A 24725-nucleotide genomic window follows, 5' to 3' on the forward strand; every position below is an offset into this window, starting at 1 on the left:
GACACTGAAAAAGAAGGAGAAATGTATAGCATTGTCACTTATGGATGAGGCATCTGATTCCTGTAAAACTGCTAGTGCAGAAGAAAAAGCTATTTCCCCAAGTGATGAATTAGAATGCAGTTTTGATGCTGGATGGCAAACAAGAGGCTCTGGTTGGCAATATAACAGTAACACAGGTATCATGTCAACATCAGTAATATTATGGAAATAAAAGTGGAGGAGTTTATTGATGTGTGCTCACTAGGTTACCGAATTGCATATAAACTGAATCAAGTCAGAAGGACTTTATGTAAAAATTAAAATATGCATGTTAGTCTTTAATTCTGTCAGGTTTACACATCAATAAACTCGTCCAAAATAACTATTTAGGTTCCAACTATGAAAATCATATGTACATTTAGGTTTACCCTTGTCCCTCTGTATATCTGTCCTTTCCTCCCAATTTTAGTTAAGTTTTTATGTTTAAGTCCATATCTCACCTACTGTACATGGTAGCCCAATGATATTTGATCAATAGATATACCATATGAATAACTAGTAGTACTGCACATTGGGGTTCACTAAAAAGTAGGCCATACTACCCTACAGTAATGTGTTGAGTATAAAAAAGAAGATGTGGTATGATTCATAATGATTGCCAATGAGACAACTCTCCACAAGAGACCAAATGACACATAAATTAACAACTATAGGTCACTGTACAGCTTCAACAATGAGTAAAGTCCATACCGCATTGTCAGCTATTTAGGGCCCAGAAATGACAATGTAAAACAATTCAAACATGAAAACTAATGGCCTAATTAAAGGTCCATTTCTCAGCTACTATTTCATTTCAATGAAATTTGGTAATAAGGTAGATTGTGATATTGGAACAGATACCTGACATTGGAATTTTTAGGTTTATTTGTAACTTGTGGCTAAACAGCAAAAAAAGCTAAGCAAAACTCACATTTGCATCTGTGTCATATAGATAAACCTTATAAGTTATATTTGCAAACATTATCCTTTTTTTTCTATTTTGAATATAATTATCAGAAACTGTTTTTGACCTTTTCTTATGTGACTAAAAAGGACACGGACTTCGTATATTTCAAGACATTCCAGTCTAGTTGGTGTAAAGACAGGGAAAATTCTAGACTATGATATAAGAACTAAACTTTGCAGTATATGCCAGCATCATTTGGGAAGAAAGGAAACAATTCCAAATCATCAATGCAACAGTAATTGGCAAGGTACACAAACAACAATTTTTTTAAAACGTTTTTTTCCAGCAAAATCCAAAGATTTAAGGTTAATCCAGCCTTCTGTGAAAACGTCACCATATCCACAATCTGTTTTAGTTTATGCAAATTAGTCATCCAGACAACAATAAGAATATCACAAGTCGTAACTATAGCTAAAGCTAGCACATACATTTGTAACAAATAATTTTTTATAGCAATCTTTCCGAATGGAGGTTGCCCTATAGTAACCAGTCTGTCCGTCTGTAACAAGTTGTGTCCCCTCTATATCTAGAAAATCATTATGATTTCATACTTGGGTTTCAGTTGACAACCCATGTCCTATGGTGAAGATTGTGTCTGCTCTATATCTTCAGAACCATTATGATTTCAAAGTTTATACTTAACATGTATATTAACCAACACCAGAGGGTGTGTCTTTATGTATGTACAACTTCCTAGGTCAAAGGTCAAGGTAAAAAAACTTTGGTTCTGTTGACAATCACATGACCATAATGGTAAAGATACAAACAAATTTCCACACATTATTCACAGCGAGGCCCACAGAGATGGCTTCCATCTCAATGAGTCTAGTTTTAATTATTACAGTTACAAAAACATAACTTTTTGTTTTGGTCCTTGAAAAAAGGACAATGATATTTGGTTTATGATTGCATAGTCATAACACCGCCTTATGGCTATGCGCTTACAAATCAAGTATGTGTATTGTGTACCACCATGACCTTTAAATGACCTTATTCTTAGACTACAATGTCAAATAATTTAGTTTTGTAAGTTATAAGAAGGGAGATGAAATATGTTTCAGTCATCCAAAACAGTTCTCACATAATTAATTGTATTAATTACAATGTCCATTTTTGTTACAGGGTCAAGTAAAGGCATGGAGCCTAACATGGCTTTATCCATGGTTACAAGGATGGACGACAGAGGGTGCACAGTTGGCATTATTCACGCAGATAATGACTCTACAACAACATCAAGTCTGAAGCAAAAATTTGAAAAAATTAAAAAAAGAGACGACAAGAACCATGTCAAGAAAAATCTGTCGAAACAACTGTATGCAGCAGCAAATAAGTACAGAGAGCTGAAGGGGAAAGGAGTTATTCCTTACATACTTAGATGCTATATGTATGCTATAAGTTCAAAACAGTCAAAGGAGGATGAACTTTGTGAAAGATTAGACAGTATAGTTCCACACCTCTTTGGAGACCATTCAGGCTGTTCTGGGGATTGGTGCACATATTCCAAGCAACCCTCAACATACAGGTTTGAATTTTTTAAAATTTGAAGGATGTTATACATATATATGAACGTTTTTTTTTATATTTTTATTATGAGTGATATATGCCAGAACAAAAGTTAAGTTTGGGAGCTGTTATTGCTATTTTAAATTCTGACAACCAATTTTGTCATATAAATGCAGAAAAAAAACAATATACAATATAACAAGTACATCCTCTCATTCTATAAAACAAACAAAAACAAAAGGTTTTTCTCCAGGTAAATACAATTATAGGACCATTAGGACCAAAATAATTTAAAGACAATAAAAAGACTTGTAATGGTTAATTGAAGAACATTTTTTCCTGGAATTGAACAATAATTGTGTTGTATTTGAATACTTGCCAATGGACTATTCCATCTGTGATGTTACTATCACCAAATGAGTTTTCGGGTGACTAAAAAATGTAAGAAAATTCGTAAGGGTTCCGCGGAACCCAGTGTCTCGCCTACTTTTGCTGTTAATCGCAGGCTCAACAAAAATGAGGAAAAAAATTAATAAAAATATTCCTCTCTATACTATCTTTTGATTGTATGTAGCTTCTGTCCAAGTTTGGTAAAAATCCAGGATAGTTTATGAATCTAATAAATGTTTTGAAAACTTAAAGTGCAGACTGTATGTAATGTTAACTGGAAGAAACACTAAGTCCATTTATAAGTAAAATATGGAAAAAATGGAATTTATTTTTTACTTTTTTACAAAATTTACTTCTAGATACTATCTTTTGATCATAAACAAGGTTCTTTCCAAGTTTGGTAGAAATCCAGGATAGTTTAAGAAAGTTATTAAAATTTCAAAAACTTTAACCACAGAGTGAATGTAATGTTTCTTGGCAGAAAACCTAAGTCCATTTATAAGTAAAATACAGAAAAAATGGAATTTTTTTTTTACAAAATTTACTTTTGAATATTATCTTATGATCATAAACAAGCTTCTGTCCAAGTTTGGTAGAAATCCAGGATAGTTTAAGAAAGTTATTAAAATTTCAAAAACTTTAACCACAGAGTGAATGTAATGTTTCTTAGCAGAAAAACTAAGTCCATTTATAAGCAAAATACAGAAAAAATGGAATTTTTTTTTTTACAAAATTTACTTTTAACATGTTCTTGGATTAATTTGCACTTCTCATGAGTGCAAATTGGAACCACACTTTTTTTGTCGGTAGAATCATCAAATTTGGCAATAATGTACCTCTGGGGATAGGTAAAACAAAACCGAAAAGATTTTGGTGTGGCTCGCCTGGTTCGGCAACTAGAGTGAAAACAGTGACAAAATCCTGTAGGATATTATTTTCTCCCATAGGATTTTTAAAAATCCCACAGGATTTTATGAAATCCTATAGGATAAAGTCATAATCCCGTAGGATATTTTTAATATCCTATGGGATATTTAAATCCTATCGGATTTATTTATCCTATAGGAAAATGTATCTCCTATGGGATAAAATTAATATCCTACGGGATTTAGAATCCTGTAGGATTTTCAAAAAAAAGTGTTAAATCCGATGGGATATTTTTTATCCTATAGGATTATCATGAACGACTTTTTCTCAGAAACAAATGTCCCTTAGGATTATTTTTTCTCCTAAGGGATTTATTTTGTCCTGTGGGATGTTTTCTCTCCGATAGGATAATTTTTCTCCTATCGGATTTTTTCTCTCTCCCTTAGGATAAATTTTGTCCTGTAGGATACTTTGTTCTCCTTTAGGATAAACTTTGTCCTATAGGATTATTTTTTCTCCCATAGGATAAAAATTGGATGCGTTTTGTCATCTAAGATAGTTTTGTTGGTATTTTACAAACGTTTACAATACAATACTGTTATGATTTCAATGCAAATAATTTGTGTGATCCAGACTAAGGAGCATCACAAATCAATAAGAAAGATATTAAGACAATAAAAACTGTTTAGCTTGTATTGTTGGATTGCAGTCTCATATCACAGCGATTCCGAAATGATTTACTTTTTTTAATCATTATTTTTTCATTCTAATTGGTGAATCGTACTAAACAAAATGAATGACATTTCAATATCATATAAAGTTGTCGTTAATGCAATATATCCAATGGCTATTTTCGGTAATTTCCGTTTCATGCATGCATTTTTTATTTCATTGATATTTGCTGAACGTTTAGTGGCAAATATTTCATGCTTGTTATTGACGACCTTGAAATCTTATAAATATTGTTTTGTTTGTTTGTCTTAATTCAAAACTGTGCCTGTTAACTTTAATGAATAAAATCGTATTGAAAAGGCCTATAAAATGTAATATATTTAGGATCAAGTTATGTAGGTTTGAGTGGCTTGCTCAAAACTGGTACATATGAGATATTTTGGCAAGATTGACAATCGTTCTTAAATTGAAATACAATGTATTACATAAAAATAAACACTTTTATTTTAGTATTCCGTCATGTCCTTCACACGTCTCAACTAAGAAATCCCCCCTTGAAAATCTATTCTTCCATTGGCTTAGTTTCATAATAAATTGACACAGTCTTATTAATAGACCGTGAACAGTAGATCTAAGAACGAAAGAAAAAAATTAAAAAAAGAAATAGATATTACTGTTCATCCATGTAGTGGTTTTCAAAGAGATAACTGAAAAAAGGCCGTTAAAGTTTCCATAATTATCGAAACATATTCATGGAAATATTACTTTATAGCATTGTTCAATATCTTGCCTTCGTATACTGTTTACAAGGAATTATTTATGAAGTTGTTTGATAAATATTGTTTGGTTTACGTACTGTGGCAAATATTTCATGCATGTTCATAACGAGAACACGTTAATTATAAGTACAATAGGTAGGCCCTTTATAGCAAAAACAAAAGGTCGACTGTGAGGATGGACATGAAACTTGGAATGCCACTGAAAAATGAGGGTATATTGATAAAAACAGAAATTTAGCCTTGCAACAGCTGACCACACACGGATCCCTCAAATAATTGCTGCAAGAATACCTAATGTGCAGAAAGCGTTCGTGCATGCAATCTACTCTGAAGTCGACCATCGATATTCAAGTGAAGTTTTCAATGATATCAATTTGTTAAATACTTTTTGCTGGCTTAAGTAAAAGGGAGAGTTCTTTGAGATTGGATTATTTATTTTTTGGTATGATATTCTATTTTTCTGACAGCTTAGGATTTCTCGTGGTAGTGTTTTTGCCTCTAGTGCTGGAGGTCGTGGGTTCGAACCCCGGCCTAGTCAATCCAAAGACGTCAAAATGTGTACTTGCTGTTCCTCTGCTTAGCAAGTGGCATTAATGATTAAAACAAAAGATCCACGTTCATAATCTACTCTACCGTTAATATATAGTGAAATTTCTTGTACTGATTTTTATTTCATGTACCCGTTTTGATTTCCACTGATAGAGATTTAAAAAATGAATGGATTGTCTGTGTCGTTGGGTTGTTGTCTCATCAATATTTACCATTATCCACTTTTCATTCGAAACCAAAGGGTTGACTTGAGTATAGAAATATTGTCATCTCTTGACTTTTCCCGCTCGACAGTAAACCTTGCTGAAAAGTTACGTCCGTTTGGATAAGATTGATCTTTGGCAAGGATAAAAGTCTCTATAATAAAGTTGAACCATGATTAAAACCTTACGGTAAGTTATTGCCACCCCAAACTACCCCTTTTTTTCAACGATATATGAATGTCCCCCCCCCAAAAAAAAAAAAAAAACAAACGAAAATGAGTTAACAGGCTATAACGGTCTCTTTAAGTAAATGCTTTATTGTATTTTGTTTTAAATAGATGCCTATCGCAGCTAAAATTTTCCAGTTTTTGGACTGAATTAAAATAAGGAGATGCGGTTCGATTGACAATGAGACAACTATAACACTATTAAAATCCACCAAAGTTCAGATGAAGCTGATGTAGGCAAAGTCTGGATTTGTACTCTAATACCTTCAGATTATCGATATAACCAGAGATAATCAAACAAAGGCACTTTAAATGTTTGAAATTATGATATTTCACTTGCCTGTTTTTTTCCCGATCCTATTTTGGACCCCTGCTTCTAACATGTATTATTAGACATGCACGCTAAATAACAAAAAAAAAAGATGTGGTATGATTACCAATGAGTCAACTCTCCACAAAGGACCAAATGACACAGAAGTTAACAACTATAGGTCACCTTATGGCCTTCAACAATGATCAAAGCCCATACCGCATAGTCAGCTATAAAAAGCCCCGAAATGTAAAACAATTCAAACGAAAAAACTAACGGCCTAATTTATGTAGAAAAAATGAACGAAAAACGGGCTCCTGACTTGGGACAGGCACATACATACAGAATGTGGCGGGGTTAAACATGTTAGCGGTAAACGCTGGGTTAATTAGCGGTACGTCTAAACACCGCTCAGGACCTCCTGAGTGCACTCAGGACATAAAAAATGCACCCAGGACATGTAATAGATGAATAAGTGAGCTAGGATGTGCATTCGATAGGTAATTTAATTTTTGATCTTATGTTTTTCGTTTTGATAAAATCAATCCATAATTGAGAAGTTATTTAAGTTTTTATCGGCAGGCGCCGTTATTTGGGATATGTCATGCACGACCGATGATCATGTCCAATACCGATTATCGTGTTGATTAGGTCGTTTGATCTTTAATAATTAGGAGTGTCACTGTGATTAGTGATGGTAATAAACACATACAAGTAAACTTTGTAAACTATTAAAAAGGGTTCCTTTGAAAAGTAATAAACATATTTTTTTTTGCAAAATGTTAAATTAACTTTTCGTTTTGTTTGTAATAATTGAAGCCAATTGAGAAATCTTCACAAAGTCGAAAAATTTTCCATTCAATTTATTTCATTTTAAAAGGTTATAAAAAATATAGATCGAATTCATTATAAAATGTGGCGTCCTTGCAGATCAAAACTCCGTTTTAACAGCGTTTGTCTACTTCTGCCTATTGCCGAACATTCTAAAACATAAGGAAACTCGTCGACAATATCACCGATATAAATAAAATGTTCTCTGATTACTTTGCCATCTACCAGTTTCAATAGAAATGTTTGTGTTCAAAGTTCTAAATCTACAAAAAAGAATCACTGTTTTCGTTAAATAGAATATCAAATTAAGCTTCGCAAGTTAGACATTTTTTTCCGCCTAAATTTCTTAAAACTCCTGATAGAGTTGAACATTATTAATAGACAGCCTACATAAGCAAATTTTATTTTTTAAAAAAATGTTGCGCCATTAAAACTCATTCTTGTCCAGTGGAACATTTCTTGTAAATGGTGGAATTCTGAAATAATTATTTTTCAAAGCTTTTATCTTTTTACCGATAGCCTATTTGTGAAAAAAACCATACGATCTAATTTCAAATTTCATTAAGTAAAATGTATTCCCCCATTTAAAATTAACTCGTTCTTGTCCAGTAAAATATTCCTCAAACGAGTTTGAAAAGAGAAATAAAATTTGAAGAAGTAATTTCTCATAATTTTCATGAAGCAAGATTTAATTGGTTTTGTATCGACGACCCATTCTTATCTGTACATGTATTTGTTGCTGCACTTATCAAAATACGATTTTCATATGGTCAAATCTCATACAGTAAAATTTTATTTCAAAATTGTCCTTGTCCAGGGCTGATATGCATAAAACCACTTGAAGTTAAGATTTCCAATTGTAGTACTAATTCATCGTATGACATGTACAAAAATCCGCCCGTTCGGAACAAACATTTCAAGTTAACTTAAGTAGCTTTATGCATACGAGCCCAGTATTACAAGTCTTGAAGGAATTTAAATAAATTCTGAAAAATGAATTTATCTCCATTTTCCTCTCAGTTTCTGTCATTCATCATATTTGGGTATTTTTCTAATAATCAATTTTTTTTCGTAAAACATTTTTGTATCACACTCCGTGCATGCAGTGTAATACGAGAAGTATGTCTTCATGCAAGATATATGTAACAGGCCAAGATCATAACAGAAACTGTATAAAAATGCATTGAATGTTTTTTTTTTATTTTTTTGTCTTCATCATCGTAAAAATGAACAACGCATAAAGTAAATTTATCAACATGCAACAATTCCGAAACAACTTAGATATCTTGAAAGGGGATTTCTTGACAAGTCAAGATATATATCGAAGTCAGTATTTAAGGTGCATCTTCTAATTGTTTTTCTTAATCTTTACAAATTCTAGAGAGTTAATAAATTTCAACAACCTGATATTTCCCAACCATATAATAATGCAAGTTTTAAATGCAAAAACGTTTATCAGAGTAGAATTTTTTTTTTTAAACGGAAAAAAAATGTCTATACATGATTTACATGTATGATGCGGGAAAAGCCACACATATTTGAAATTATTAGGATAAAAGTCACAAATATGTTAGAAAATGTCATCCAGTTGTACACGTTGGGAAAAAGTCTGCGAAAAAGGTTTAAATATTTTTTCAACATCTTCATATTTTTATCTATATCAGAGACATATATGTCTCTGTTTATATTTAATCTCAATTACCAGATTAAAATTTCCAAACCTACTTAAGCATAACAGGTGTACGGTTACCACCATGTGTATATACCCAGAAACTGTTAGGTGTGAAAATTAAATAGATGTAAGAAATTTGTGTCAATTTTATGAGGGTCTGTATGGGGGTCCTTCAACACTGTATTCTATTATGTTTCCAGTCTTTTTCTTTATTATTTATATATTAGCACTTCATCATTCTCTATTCTTTTTTTTTCGAGTTTTCTGTATTCATTATTTATTTGCCTTTATTCGGCACTTTTTACTTAATTTTCTCTATTCTGTAAACCCCTTCCAGACCCTCTTTTTTAATGAACCGTTAGAAAAAAACATCTTGAATGTGGCATTAGCTTGAATTTACCTCTACACCAACCACAGGTGATCTTTATAATCTTTTGTTGTAAATAACAGAGTGTCAGTTAAGATGTGACAAATGAAATGATTACAAGACCGTCATTTTTTACAGGAACTTATGTTTACCAAAAATTATTTTGTTTGACTAAATATCTTTAAAAAAAAAGAACAACTCCGCATAGCAGTGTGTAGGTCATGAATGATTCGTTCATTGTTGAAGACCCTACATCAACTGTCAAGATGAAGAACAGGAATAAAAGCCCTGTTCATTGATAATTTTCTATGTTTTCTATGTATTGTGTGCGATTTTGTCCCATGTACATTTACTCCATATCCTTTCATTTTCTTATATTATAATGTTCATAGTGTTAAAACTTTTTGCATCTTTGCAAATAGGCATGCATGATGAGTGGAGCCCTTTTCCACTGATTTTTATAGTTTTTCTTAGGTTGTACTCTTACACAAATACCCAAAGTTAGGGGAGGGTTTTCGCGACATCAAACTAGTTTAAAGTACAAATACTGCTGTTATAGGGGATCGCCTTTGATTTATAAACTAGAATCAATATATATTTATAAATTTTAAAGATCAAAGATATTTTTACAATTTCGTTTGTCCATATTTTACCGAAAAATGGATTCATTTTTTTTTCATTTGCAGTTTAAATTTACATTATTAAGAAAAGTATAAAGTCAAAAGTTTGTCAAACCTTTTGTGGAATTTGTGAAGCTTTTTATGATAAATAGAGTATTTTGTTTATATTTTCGTTTGACCTTATTCATAATTTTCTTTTATAAACCAAATACAAAACACGTGATAAAAAAAACCAACTAGAACATGCTGAAATAACATATACATGCTCAAACTGTATGTAGACACGTGCGTAATGAACTGTTCCTGGTTGAATGATCATGAATTTCAATCGATTACACAGGTGGAAATCAATATTGAATGTGGCACGTGTCGATAAAACATTAAATAAAATCGTAGTTTTTAAAGATGTAATTATCAAATGTTGAATTATTTATTTAAAAAAAAGTCTACTTCTATATTTCATATCCTTTGTGCCAATTAAATCATATCATCTGGTCCCTTGTATTTGCGTCACATTTTAGATAATTTTCTTTCGACAGTTTCGATCACAAAGATGAAACTTTAAAGCGTTTAAAAAAAATTTCACGAGTCAAACAGGTGCTTTCTTTATCATGTTCTACGCATGCGGGAACGTATTCTTAAAAATTTAATAGACACTAAAACGTAAAATACGAAATCATTTAGTATAGAATTTAACGAGAGACACAAATATATTTCTTACTGAGCAACTTAATTTAAAAATTGATAATTTCCCGCCTTTTTGTTAAACACCAATCTGTATTTGAATCTGGATTCTTTCTAAATTTGTTATCCTCTATCACTGCCTGATTTCATCTCGTTTAAAAATCGAAGGTAAACGTAATCTATTCTTGATGAATTTAAATATACTGTCATTTTAATGAATCGTTCCAAGTTTAAAAAAATGAATTCCAAATATCGATTTAATCGTGATATAGTTGTTACAATTTCATCAAGAGAGCAACTTTTTAACTTCAAAGGTAGGGAGGGGATCATGATTTTTTTGTCTGATTAAGATTTTTTTAGTTTTTTAATGCTATCGATCAAATTATTTTTCAAAAGTTATCACTATAAGTTATGGGAATAATCTGGATCCAGAATATTTTTTTTTTCACCTCCTGGCCACAATATTGTTTTGCATTAAATTGGGGATCAGAATATATTTTTTACGAAGAAAACACAACACCATCCTGTTCCTTTTGAAGTTAAATAGTCGTTCCTTTATGCCGTGATTCCTGGTTTAACTTTTGTTGATCAGGAATGTCCCCTGAAAATAACTAAGGTGAAGTGAAATTGTGAACTAGATTTCCGGACCCTTGTTCTTATCTTCATATTTAAGCATCACATCATGTAACAACTGCCTACATTTGTAGCATTCATAAGGCCCTCAAAGATCCTTGAAGGATTTGGGCATATGTATAGCTAGTAATATACGTCCTTTGTCCTCTACTGTTGCCCCAAATAATGTTGATTTCCATATCGGGTAAAGAGACTTAAGCCCTCAAAATCCTAGCTAAAACCATATGTACTTGACATGGGGACAGGACAATATTTTTTTGGCACTCCCCGGGCCCTTTTTTCCAAAATCCGTTTAATTCTTGTTTTCTGTTAATTTCAATTATTTTTTTTTCTGTATTATAAGAACATAAATATACTACAAATAACTTGTATTTGCCATTTACTATCAATTCCAAGTGTACTAAATCTTAATTACAAAGTTGATGTTTATATTAAATGTTCAAGAAAAATACAAAAATGTTATTTTTTAAATAAGTGTTTTCAATTTCAAGGAACTACCATCATCTCAAAACTAAATTGTGACTTTTTGTCTGTGACTTTTTGTCCTGTGACTTTCTGTCCTACATTCGACGAAGATATGTCCTAAGACAGCTTTGTGAAACTGGGCCTGGTATTGCATGTCTGTATTTAAAGTACAATCATTTAAAGTCTTAGGTTAGGACATCCTAGCTAAGATAATCCTAAGATAGCTTCGAAGTGCATGCTGAGACATCTCTTAAGACGGGCCTAACTTTATCCTAAAATCTGTCCTAAGAAATTCTTAGGAAATTTTCGATAAACAGGTCCTTGGTCTTTAATCATATTTTAACGTAATTATAAGCGCGCCGATGATTAATTTTGATAACTAATTACCATCCGATAGTAAGAAAATTAGCATGATATCCTGACCGAATATAATACTTCGTCTACTGGCGAACCGTTTACTGTCGAGCAGTGAGCCAGGATCCCAAGCTATTAGAAATAAAATGAACTGTCAGACGCTACTTTTTACATTCATGAGATATAATTGTCGATATTTAATGTTTCCGTTTCAATTAATTTTATTTACAGCACAAAACTTAAATCTTTTATATTTTTTTAAATATTTAAAGTAAAGTAAATAATTTAAACTGTAAAGACAATATATAGGTGTACGCTTATTGACCTTTTACTCTCTACGCTCGGACTATGTATATGCGATGTGTGTATTATTCTCTGACAATACTCGTGGAAGGCTTGTAACAAGGTATAAGGTAATTAACAGATCGGAAATTAGACGGGCCTCTAGGCCACACGTGTCAGGTGTGACTGTCAGTTCGAATGGACCATAAGATAGAAGGTCGAGTTTAATAGACAAAGTTAAAATACATATTAAAGGAGGTGGCAACTACAAATAGATCGCCGTGGAATATTAAATTATATTTAGGGTTAGGTCCGTTGTTTACCAAATAATGATTTTGAACATGTATTTCATATACATGTAGGATGGATAAATCCGATGTTATAAGAATGATAAATAATGTTTAAATTTATAAATCTAAAGAAGAAGTTATTAAAAGCAAAATGATTTTTCTATTTAATTAGTTTAAAAACGAAGAAATAATCTTGGGTACACCAATAATCAAGTGTTATAATAAGAGTTTGGCTGTTTACAGGAGAGAAAAATAACTTGAATAAAAAAAGAAGTGTTGAGCACCATTATTAACGTGAACCTTTATACGTAAGACCTCATGGGGCGGCATTTTATCATCTATAGGTAACATGCATATAGCTCTGTAACAACCGGAAATGTCAAGGTAAATCACTACCTATGCAGAATGTACCATGTCAAAGAAACTCTCTCGATTTGAAAGCATGACCATTTATGATTTAAGAGGGGTTTTAGGTGAGGGGAATTCTGACTAGTTTTTTTTCGCAACTTATATTACTTAACTGAAAAAAACCCCAATTTATTACATCCATGAAATTCATAGAATACTCCCTAATATCGGCTACAGTTCTTAGTGGACAAGCCGTATTGAATTTTCTAAATTTCAATGATTTAATACCAGAGACATATATACGTCTCTGTTTAATACGTAGTAAAAAAAACACCGAAAATTCAAATCAATTTGATAGTCAATATGTTTCCTTCAACAATAACATATCCTCATTGACATTCGGTCTGATTCTTAAATGTGAATTTGGAATACAGAACACGAAGAATGCTGAATGTTATACAACCTTATTATCATGAATAGATACTGAACACAAATATAAATATAAACCAGTATATACGTGAGACTTCATTGGAGAGTACCTTACCATATACAGGTCATATACAGGTAATATACATGTAACTCCGCTGTAATACCCGAAAATGTCAAAGTAAATCACTTCCTATACAGAATGTACCATGTCTCAGAAATTATCACGTTTGTAAAGCATCACCAGTCATTTTTTTATTTTTCTATTCATTAACTTTCTATCTGTATAAACCAATGATCGACAAGTAAATACATTTTTTTGTGTAATTATCAGCAATATAATTTAAAAAATAAAGAAAAGATTTTAGTCACGAATAATATTCTAGTCTAACGTGTTGGTGTATCCGTTGTCGAAGATGCACATAGACCTAGGTGAACAACACACTCTCTTTAGAACATCTAGTTTTTAGTTTCACAAAATTTGGGTTATCAAATTCTGTTGAAGAATTTATTGTTGTTAGTTAATGTAAATGTTCAGTTGCAAGTACTACATGTATATTGAGGACAAAATCGAAGAAATATAGTAACTGGCAAAACTATTCAGGCATCTCCACCTAAAATAAATCTTCATGGAATGCTACCTATTCATAATAAAAAAAACCCACTTATATACGATTTTCAAAGTCTTTGCTTATGTAATAGTAGAATGAGCCTGTTTTGCACATGTTTTACAGTACTACTTTTTAACCAATTATACATGTACATTAAATTTGAAAAATGCTAAAATACTATTGCACATTGTATTCATAAGAAATTTTGTTAAAAACATATTGAGATCATCATTACATGATTATAGAAACGACAAAGTCTGTCTGTCTGTCAGTCAATGAACTCCTATTTGGATAGATCTGTTGGACGCATATATCCGACTTGCCCTTACTTTCAATAAAGAGCTGGCGATATTTTTAGCCTTAACACCATGTGTTGTTTGAATTTGCTTCTGATTTTTTTCACAGATTAAGTTTTGGTTTAGATGGTCATGTCACAGTCTTGTCTCAGTATAACAACAGGGTTGAGTAAGGTGCCCTGATGGGTTCAAAATGGGTCCTCTACGCAGAGAGAAAGTCCCTCACATGGAGGTGGGCCTCTATTGGTCACTTAACAATAATGTATACTAGTTCAACAAAATGGTTGCTACACTAAACACCAAAAACATGCTTTTGAACTTAAATTAAAAAAGCAAAAGCACACGAGATTAACAAAGGATAAAGGTTTCTGCTTTGCCTTTGGGACAGGCGACAAAATGTTATTTATGACTTTTGCTATCTCAACCTGCCCCCTATACCTGTAGAAAATGAGGAATTAACAACCACACTGCATAAAACAGGGTAAAACTCAATTTAAAAGAAGTCGTAGTCCGATTTTAGAATAGGTAAGAGAAGAAACTATACAAATGGCAATAATAAACATAAAATAACAAAGGACCAGTAGCAGTAACTGACATGCAAGATCCAGGCTTGTACCTCTGGGGTTAGGTTTCTTAATAAAGAATCTAATCGGGAATTTGTGTCATTGGTAGTAAAATTTACATTTCTTGAACAATGAAATCTGGGATATTTGGTCAAATACAATAATACCTTTACTTAGTAGCAGAACATATAAAAATTATTCTCTTTTCTTTGGTTTTGTTCCCAAATAGATTTTTCTCCCATAGGATATTTATTTCTCCCGTAGGATATTTATTTCTCCCATAGGATATTTATTTCTCCCACAGGAGATTTCTTTTTCCCATAGGATCTTTTTCTCTCTTATGATTTGCTTCAATCTCCCATAGGATTTTTATTCTCCCTAAGGATTTATTTTTAACCCTTAGGATTTTTTTTTATCCCACAGGATATTTTTTCTGTAATGAAATCCCTTAGGATTTTTATTAATCCTATCGGATATTTTTTATCCCACAGGATTATTTTAGTAGACAAATATCCTATAGGATGAAAAATATCCTGTAGGAAATGCTTTTATTTCTCCTAAGGGATTTTTTTAGTCCTAAGGGAGAAAATATATCCTGTAGGGTATTTTTATTTTCCTAAGGGATTATAAATCCCATAGGATTTAAATATCCTTTAGGATATTAAAAATATCCTATAGGATTATGACTTTATCCTATAGGATTTCTCAAAATCCTGTAGGATTTTAAAAAATCCTATGGGAGAAAAAAATATCCTACAGGATTTTGTCACTGTTTTCACTCCAGTCGCCGAACCAGGCGAGCCACACCAAATTTTTTTTTGCATTGTGTTACCTAACCCCAGAGGTACATTATTGCCAAATTTGAAGATTCTATCGTTAAAAAAAGTGTGGTTCCAATTTGCACTCATGAGAAGTGCAAATTAATCCAAGAACATGTTTTTTGAATATTATCTTATGATCATAAACAAGCTTCTGTCCAAGTTTGGTAGAAATCCAGGATAGTTTAAGAAAGTTATTAAAATTTCAAAAACTTTAACCACAGAGTGAATGTAATGTTTCTTGGCAGAAAAGCTAAGTCCATTTATAAGTAAAATACAGAAAAAATGGAATTTTTTTTATACAAAATTTACTTTTGAATATTATCTTATGATCATAAACAAGCTTCTGTCCAAGTTTGGTAGAAATCCAGGATAGTTTAAGAAAGTTATTAAAATTTCAAAAACTTTAACCACAGAGTGAATATTTGTGGACGCCGCCGACGACAACGACGATGACGACACCGACGGAATGTAGGATCGCTATGTCTCGCTTTTTCGACAAAAGTCGAAGGCTCGACAATAAAACCATCAGCAAATATTCAAATACAACACAGTTATTGTTATGCACAAGTCTTATTTTCTCAATAAATTTTTATGCCCCATTTATGGGCATTATGTTTTCTGGTCTGTCTGTGCGTCCGTTCGTCCATATGTCGGTTCGTTCATCAGTCCGTTCGTCTGTCCCGCTTCAGGTTAAAGTTTTTGGTTGAGGTAGTTTTTGATGAAGTTGAAGTCCAATCAACTTGAAACTTAGTACACATGTTCCCTATGATATGATCCTTCTAATTTTAATGCCAAATTAGAGATTTTGTCCCATTTTCACGGTCCACTGAACATAGAAAATGATAGTGCGGATGGGGCATCCATGTACTTGGGACACATTCTTGTTGTTTTTATATTTTGGAAATGTCATCTGTGGCACAGCGCAAAAAACTTCATCCAACAGGTACATCATCAGTTTTACCCCCTGAAGATATGTGTGATGTTGTCCAATCAAAATCCTTGTTATAAAAAAAAATGCATTCCAATACATAATGAATAACACAGTTAAGCCTCTTTAGGAATATTCAAGCAAGCTATTTAACTAAATGGACAGGTAAATAAAATTGTACAGTATAGATCAATTTGAAACATTGCCATAAATCAACATTCATATAATGTATGACATTTCAACTATTTTCTTTGATATCATTTCAGATATAAACATCTCCCAAAAGGTGAACCATTGACAAATGAGAACCTGCGTAAGCAGTTAGAGACAGTGACAGAAAATCAAAAGAAAAGATCAAGCCAACTTGTAGATTTAGGCTCAACACAGAACAATGAAAACTTCAACAATATAGTTACAAGCAAGGCTCCAAAAAATAGGTCAGTAACTAAAAACATTGATTATAACCTTTCAGTAACATCCCAAAATGATTCCAACATCAAACACAAAGAAAATGAATATAAACATAGCAATACAAAATAGAATTCTTTCAATTTCAAAGGGAGATGATTGCTGTTTATCTGTCATTAGAAAATTGACTATTTCAGAATTTTTTTCTCTGAAAACTGACTTAGCAGAATTCTTTTTTTAAACTATGATCATTAGCATATTCTAAAAAAACAATCCTTCATTTTGATATCACTGTATAAACAAAAAATAACCAACAGTGCAAACGGTTTAACATGAATTTAAGGTAGATTCATGGTATACCGCCATCTTGGATTGTACAATCGCAGTACACAATCGGTCTAGATCTTTGCCTAAATCTACAAATTTGGAGACAAATAGGCAATTTATAGGTTAGACTGTTTATTTGATGAAAGAAAACTTGGTGATTTATTGCATTATCCAAAATGTTTAAATAAATACCAAATAAATGTGTTTTTAGAATCATTTTTTCAACTTGGCCATTTAAGGGGAGATAACTCTTTTAGTAAAAAATTTATACTGGACTGATAGGGAAATTTTAATTTTTTACTTGTAGCAAGAAAACAAGTTCGGTGACACCATTTTTTCTTTTTATTTTCTTAAAGCATATAATAAAACCTATCTTTTCATATTTTATTTCAAAATTCTATCTCATAGATTTCTTTTTATGCACAAAAATGTGTTTTTTCATGAACAATCTAAGCAAATTTGTGCAATTTCGTACGACCCGTAGCTTGAAAAATAGCACGGTGACCCATACTTTTTATTATATTTTTGGAAAAGGCATAGAAAAATCTTTATTTTGGCAAAGTATAAAAAAATTCTATCTGAGGAAATATATACCTATGATCTACCTTAAGTTTCACTTTATAAAATTAAATGTTTGATATGAGGGGGGCAGGCCTAGGAGACGACAGGTGGCAAAGGTTTTGTGATTCAACTCCAAAACTTTTAAAGATATAATTTCAAAATTTTAAAAACTAATATGAGATCTTATGAAACAAAAGTGAACAATTCAAAAATGTTTGAATAGTTATTCCCCCTGAAACAGTTTTATAATAATTTTAGCTAGTTTAATCTTCTGACAGCTGCTTTACAATATTAACTGTGAAATTTCTTTTTGTAGATCATATGGTGGAACCAGCTCATTAAAAGCAAGAGTTTCAGCTGCAGTTCTTCAGAAGAATGAAGGTTATACCTGGGTTAACAAGGTATTGTGTTACAGCTTATATATTATAAATACTGTGTATTTCCTGTTTTATTTTACCCCATGTAACATAAACATAGTATAATGTTTGTGACCTGTCATTTTAGGTTTCTAAACAATAATTTGAAAACTGATACAGTGATTTTTAACCTGATTTTGGAAGGAAATATTGGTTATTAAAATGGTGATGTACAGCGGACGGCTGGGCGGGCCTACGGGCGGCTGCCAAACAGTGTCAGCACAATAACATGAAAACGCTTTAACAAATTTTTTTCAAATTTAAATATGTTGTTTCCTGGGACTTAATGAAGGTCTAGTTCAATTTTCAAGATATAAGTATATCTCCTTTGTGAGTTATTGCCATTTTTAATATCCAAAAGTGGAATTTTTAAATATTTTACTCTTGTTATCTTTTTTATGACTAAGCATAATGTCTTATCTCACAATAAAAATTGGAGTGACAGATTTATTTGAAAATTATCTATTTCCTAAGTGGTAATGATGATAAGCTATATTATTAGACATTTTGAAGTTAATTACATTATTAATTATTAATTAGATCTGGGTTATATCTTAACATATAATATCATTGGAGTGACAGATTTATTTGAAAATTTTCTGTTTCCTGATAAGATATGTAGGACTGTATATAAAAAGTTTGAAATTTACTAGTAGGACTGTATAAATGAAATTTTAAATTTACTGTTCATTATTAGACATTTTGTAGATAATTAAGTATCCCTGAACCATATATATTCTTACCCCCACCCCCTTTCAATTTGAGAATGTGCTTTTATCCTGTAAACGGTTGATATCGCCACCCCTAAACCATATATATTCTTGTATGGGACAATAAAACAAATCAAATGAAATAAAAGGCGAGTCCCCTGGGGTCACCCCACCCCATCCTGTTTAAGAATTTGTAAACTGTCGAGATCCCCACCCCTAAACCATATATATTCTTGAATGGGACAATAAAACAAATCAAATGATATATAGGGGAAGTCCATGGGGGTCACCCCCACCCCCCTTCTTTTTGATAACTTGTAAATAGTCGAGATCCCCACCCCTAAACCATATATATTCTTGAATGGGACAATAAAACAAATCAAATGAAATTGAGATGAAATCCCCTGGGGTAACCCTCACCCCCTTTCTTTTTGAAAACTTGTAAACGGTCAAGATCCCCATGCGGAAACCCCCACCCCCTTCTTTTTGAAAACTTGTAAACGGTCAAGATCCCCACCCCGAAACCATATATCTTCTTGAATGGGACAATAAAACAAATCAAATGAAATATAAGCCGAGTCCCCTGGGGTCACCCCCACCCCCTCCTGTTTAAGAACTTGTAAATGGTCAAGATCCCTACCCCTAAACCATATATATTCTAGAATTGGACAATAAAACAAATCAAATGATATATAGGGGAAGTCCATAGGGGTCACCCCCACCCCCCTTCTTTTTGATAACTTGTAAACAGTCGAGATCCCCTCCCCTAAACCATATATATTCTTGAATGGGACAATAAAACAAATCTAATGAAATAAAAGGCGAGTCCCCTGGGGTCACCCGACCCCATCCTGTTTAAGAACTTGTAAACCATCGAGATCCCCACCCCTAAACCATATATATTCTTGAATGGGACAATAAAACAAATCAAATGAAATATAAGGCGAGTCCCCTGGGGTCACCCCCACCCCCTCCTGTTTAAGATCTCCACCCCTAAACCATAAAAAATAAATTCCTGTTCTTAATTTCAAGAAGATTTGAATGACATACAGGGTCAATCCATAGGCGTCACTAATGCATATCATAAACCAATTTGTACTGGACATTGCCCAATGTCAAGGGACAATGGGAATGACGAATTATTGGAGCTTTGTTTGGGAGACTTCGTAACAGCATTCTGTTACAATTATTTCTTGTTACTGATAAGTTTTATAGATTTTGAAATGAAATTGTATTAATGATAAATAAAATTTTGGATTTTTTTCTTCTTTTCTTTGGTAAATTGTTTGTAAAATTTTGTGGCAAGTTTGTTTGTTATTCTGTAAAAACTAATTTTCTGAATGCTATATATATTATTTTTTTTGATGGAGTAAACTCCTTTAAAAACTTAGCTTATATTGTCTATTAATAAACATATATTTAGATTTCTGATTTTGGGCCCAGTTTTCAAGCTGGTCCAAATTGGGGTCCAAAATTAAACTGTGTTTGATTTCAACATAAATTGAATATGTATAGGGTTCTTTGAAATGCTTAATCTAAACCTGTATTTCTTTTCATTATTAATAAGATAATACCACATTGAGGTCCAAAGGGTCCTAATTATAAATAACACTTTTGGTTAATTTCATCAAAAATTGAATTCTTTGGTTCTTTGATATGCTGATTCTAGCAATGTTTGAGTGATAAATGATATCTAATTTTAGAGAACTTAGTCATCACTGGTTGTTGTTATTATATTATTGATTATAATTTGAAAAATTGCATCATATCTTATTTTAGAGAACTATTTATCCAGTTTGAGTTATTTCCCTTTGCACAGAAAACATTATGGATAAAATTAACCTGTGTTTCATTTCAACATAAATTAAATATATATAGGGTTCTTTCAAATGCTGAATCTAAACCTGTATTTAAATATTAGATTTTTGGGCCCAGTTTTCAAGTTGGTCCAAATCAGGGCCCAAAATTAAACTTTGTTTGATTCAACAAAAAAATTATTTATGGGGTTCTTTGAAATGCTGAATCTAGCATGTATTGAGAGATTTTGGATTGTGGACTCCTTTATCAAGTTGGTCCACATTGAGGTCCAAAGGGTCTTAAATTAAGCTTTTGTCTGATTTCATCAAAAATTGAATTCTTGGGGTTCTTTGATATGCTGATTCTAAAATGTACTTAGATTTTTGCTATTGGACCATAATAGGTATTTAAATGTCCAATTTCAAGTATTTCAGTTCTTAAACCACATTCTTTTTGTGTCACAAACCTATGCTGTGTCAAATATTCAATCACAATCCAAATTCAGAGCTGTTTTAAGCTTAAATGTGGTGTCCATACTTGCTCAACTGTTCAGGGTTCGACCTCTGCAGGAAAATCCGGTTTGCTGTCACTCTGACAGCCTCTTGTTGTCAAATTATATACAAAGGTGAATGACCTTACAAAGGTGATCAAGTTCAAATTGGACTTAATTGTATTTTTTTAATCAACTTTTTCTCAGCAATACTTGTCCACACCATAAATGATGTTAATTTGGTTTTTAATTGTTTGAATATAAAGCAGTGTGTGGTTGACCTTCATGTGACCTTATCCAAAGGTCGAATATAGAATTTTAAAGGGAAGGGTTATGTTTTTTGTCATCTAAAACATTTCTCACTAGTTTACCTTGTTTTAGGTTAACAAGAAAGCATTGCTGTCACCAGGCACAATTTCTGTTAGAGTTGGACAGAGGATTGACAGAAAGAGACTCTGGCAAAAGAAGAATAGCTCCTCAGTTCATTTCAAACGTGACAGATTTAAAAGAAAGGTAAAACTTCATGGCATATAATTAGTCAATTTAGTGACAGCCATATAATAGAAAAAACAAAGGATATGGGGTATCCAGTACATGTACAACAACAATGAACAAAAAACACACAAAAAGAAAAGGAACAGCTCTTTTATTGAGGTTCTTCATCTCAAAGTCACATTAAAGCCTCAACAGGAAGAAATATATAAGTCTCACCTCACTGCAATTTAGTGATAATTTTTAATAATACAGAAATATATGATTGAATTCTAAAATTGGAGGCATATTTAGCCTGTTTCTCAGATATGAAGTGCCTTGTTAGGTGTATCCAAAATTCTATTAACCAGTGCAGTACCCTCTGCTGTATAAATACAGGTCTATTGATCTCGCTTCCATGAAATGTTTTGAAGTGAAAATTTCAATGAGGATAGGAACGAGGGCCAAGAATAGGTGGTGTGTGTCTTATTTAGATTTTAGTATATCAACTGTCTTACAATTGAAAGCATGATGTGGCATATATAAGAGAAGTTATCTCAAGAATAATTACACCACAACTTTAAAAATACAGAATAGTCCAGTCAATCTAGCATAAATTTGACCCTAACCTTAAAGTAATTGCAACTGAAGATTTTTAAGTTTTAATCTTCAGCATTATACCCAAAATATACACAGGAAACAGTCTCATAAAATCTTACTAAAGGAAGACTAAAAAAATCACGATTTAAAATTCCTATGGAGATTTGCATTGAAAAGGGAGATAACTCTGCAAAAAAGGCAGAAATATCAATGAAAATTGATACAAAATTATAACTTTACCGCTTCTATTCAACAAAATGTATTGATTCTTGATATTTTAGCCGTCTTTAGAGTATACATAACAAACAACTCTAAAGGTGTTTTCATATCTTTTATCAAGCTACAATCTAGATTTCATAATTCATTAGTTGACCATTTATTGAATTTTTCAACATGTCAAGGTAAAGAATATCAAATTTGATAAAAATAATTAAGCATACATTCTTCTTTTTGTTGATTAAATTTTCTTTAAACAAGGTAGATGCTGAACAAATATAATATACAGATATAAACAATACCAAATTTTCACATTTTTTTTTCAAAATGGTCACAAAGCAACAAATTTGCGATTTCTTTAATGAAAAATGCACCAAAAAAAATAAAAATACCCATAACACTTCGGTTTTGTACATTTCATGAGCAGAAGATTATATAATATAGTCAAATATAAACTTATAACCCCATCTAAGTATCATCCTTTACATAGATTTTAATAAAAATCAACCAAAAACTGACAAAAGAAGACTCATTTTTGCGGAGTTATCTCCCCTTCCAATGCTAATTTCCATAGGAAATTTAAAAAAATGCTGATTTTGAGTTTTCCTCAAGTTAGATTTTATGGGACTTTTTTCTGTGTATATTTAGGGCTTAATGCTATAGATTAGAACTTAAACATTTTCTGTTGCAATTAGTTTGACTGGACTAGAAGACCAACATATTGATAAGCACAGGGACATGGTGAAACTTACATGAATTATGTTAAATTGTTAAATCGGTAAACTATAATATAAATTGCCAAAGACAATATGAATTGCAATTCGGCCAAAAATAGAGAGAAAACAAGAAAGAAATATATGGTTATAAAGAGTTATATTCCCTTTATTTTACAATATACATGTAACAACACAATAAGGTATAAACAAAAGATTTTTCTGAATATTTTCTTTTTGTCTTTTTGTAGCATAAGAAAACTTTTCAACAAATTAAAGCAGCAGTTATAGAAGGAGAAACATAACAACCACAAATTGAAGAAAATGTGTCGGTAAGAGACATTGAAAAGATTCCAACTAAATATTCTTTGGAAGGCATAGACGAATATGTCGTGTTTGATTTAGAAACAACTGGGTTATCAAGAACCTCTGATATAACACAAATATCAGCATATGATGGGACCAACATGCTAAATCTTTATGTGTCTCCACGACAACCTATTTCATCAAAGGCCAGTGATGTTACCGGCATTACTTTCTCTTTTGAGAGAAACCAAATGTATTGCCATGGTGTTCCAGTTGAAAGCGTATGTATAAGAAAAGCCTTACTTCAACTAATTGAAATGATACAGAAAAAATCTCGTCCTGTGCTTGTTGGTCATAACATCCATTCATATGTGCCTGTACTAAGAAATTTGTTGCAAGAGTTTAATCTGCTGAGTTCTTTTGATAACCTTATTTATGGATGCATTGACACTTTGAAAATTGCAAAGCGTGAAATACCAAAAGCTGATGTTCAAAATTATAAGCAACAAACATTAGTTCAAAAGTTTCTGGAGATTGTTTATGATGCTCATAATTCTGAGGAGGATGTAAGAAGTTTATACAAACTGTTCCATCTTAAACTGAAACAGACATGTTCTGCAAAGGATTTATTTCCGTTTAATTATTTGTCAATTGTAGAGGGTTTTTCTAGTGTCATTGTTAAAAAAGTTATTTCAAAAGACACTGCAAGGAAACTTTCCTGCACAGGTCTCAGCCTTCATCACTTGGAGCTTGCTTACAAAAGAAACAATGAAGATGGTGTAAAATCCATCATGCAGGAACATGGTTTGAAAGGGAAAACGGCAAATGTGTTCAAGAAGTTTTTTTCTGAAAAAGAGGAATAGACTGTATATCTGGTTAAAGACTGAAAATTTGATATTTATATGCTATAATTCTGTAGAAAAATTGGTTCTGCCTATCTAAAAATCTAACCCTTTGAAACAACCCTTGATAAAAGTTGATTATGAATAAATAGAAGTTTTTACTAAAATTTGAGTAACCAAAGAGTACTTACA

At 31.9% G+C, this 24725-nt stretch overlaps 2 protein-coding genes across 2 annotated transcripts in view; one reads left to right on the plus strand and one right to left on the minus strand.

Moving 5' to 3' along the window:
- Positions 1 to 24725, minus strand: part of LOC127708928 (uncharacterized) — a 58097-nt gene that overhangs the window by 9211 nt on the left and 24161 nt on the right. The window lies entirely within an intron of this gene.
- On the plus strand, positions 1101 to 23842 carry LOC127708930 (uncharacterized). The gene is made up of 6 exons (XM_052214120.1): positions 1101 to 1232; positions 2108 to 2507; positions 16943 to 17113; positions 18289 to 18373; positions 21767 to 21898; positions 23637 to 23842. Exons 2-6 carry the CDS (start codon positions 2122 to 2124, stop codon positions 23688 to 23690), a joined length of 828 nt encoding a protein of 275 aa, XP_052070080.1. The 5' UTR covers positions 1101 to 1232; positions 2108 to 2121; the 3' UTR covers positions 23691 to 23842.

Source organism: Mytilus californianus, unplaced genomic scaffold (assembly GCF_021869535.1).
Source record: "Mytilus californianus isolate M0D057914Y unplaced genomic scaffold, xbMytCali1.0.p SCAF_7, whole genome shotgun sequence".
In the NCBI taxonomy this organism is placed as follows: Eukaryota; Metazoa; Mollusca; class Bivalvia; order Mytilida; family Mytilidae; genus Mytilus; species Mytilus californianus.

Bases quoted from the DNA above. Each gene is read 5' to 3' on its own strand.
- LOC127708930 (XM_052214120.1), top strand. From the start codon at position 2,122: ATGGAGCCTAACATGGCTTTATCCATGGTTACAAGGATGGACGACAGA. The intron at 2,508-16,942 runs GTTTGAATTTTT...ATATCATTTCAG, and splicing joins AAGCAACCCTCAACATACAG to ATATAAACATCTCCCAAAAG. The intron at 21,899-23,636 runs GTAAAACTTCAT...GTCTTTTTGTAG, and splicing joins GTGACAGATTTAAAAGAAAG to CATAAGAAAACTTTTCAACA.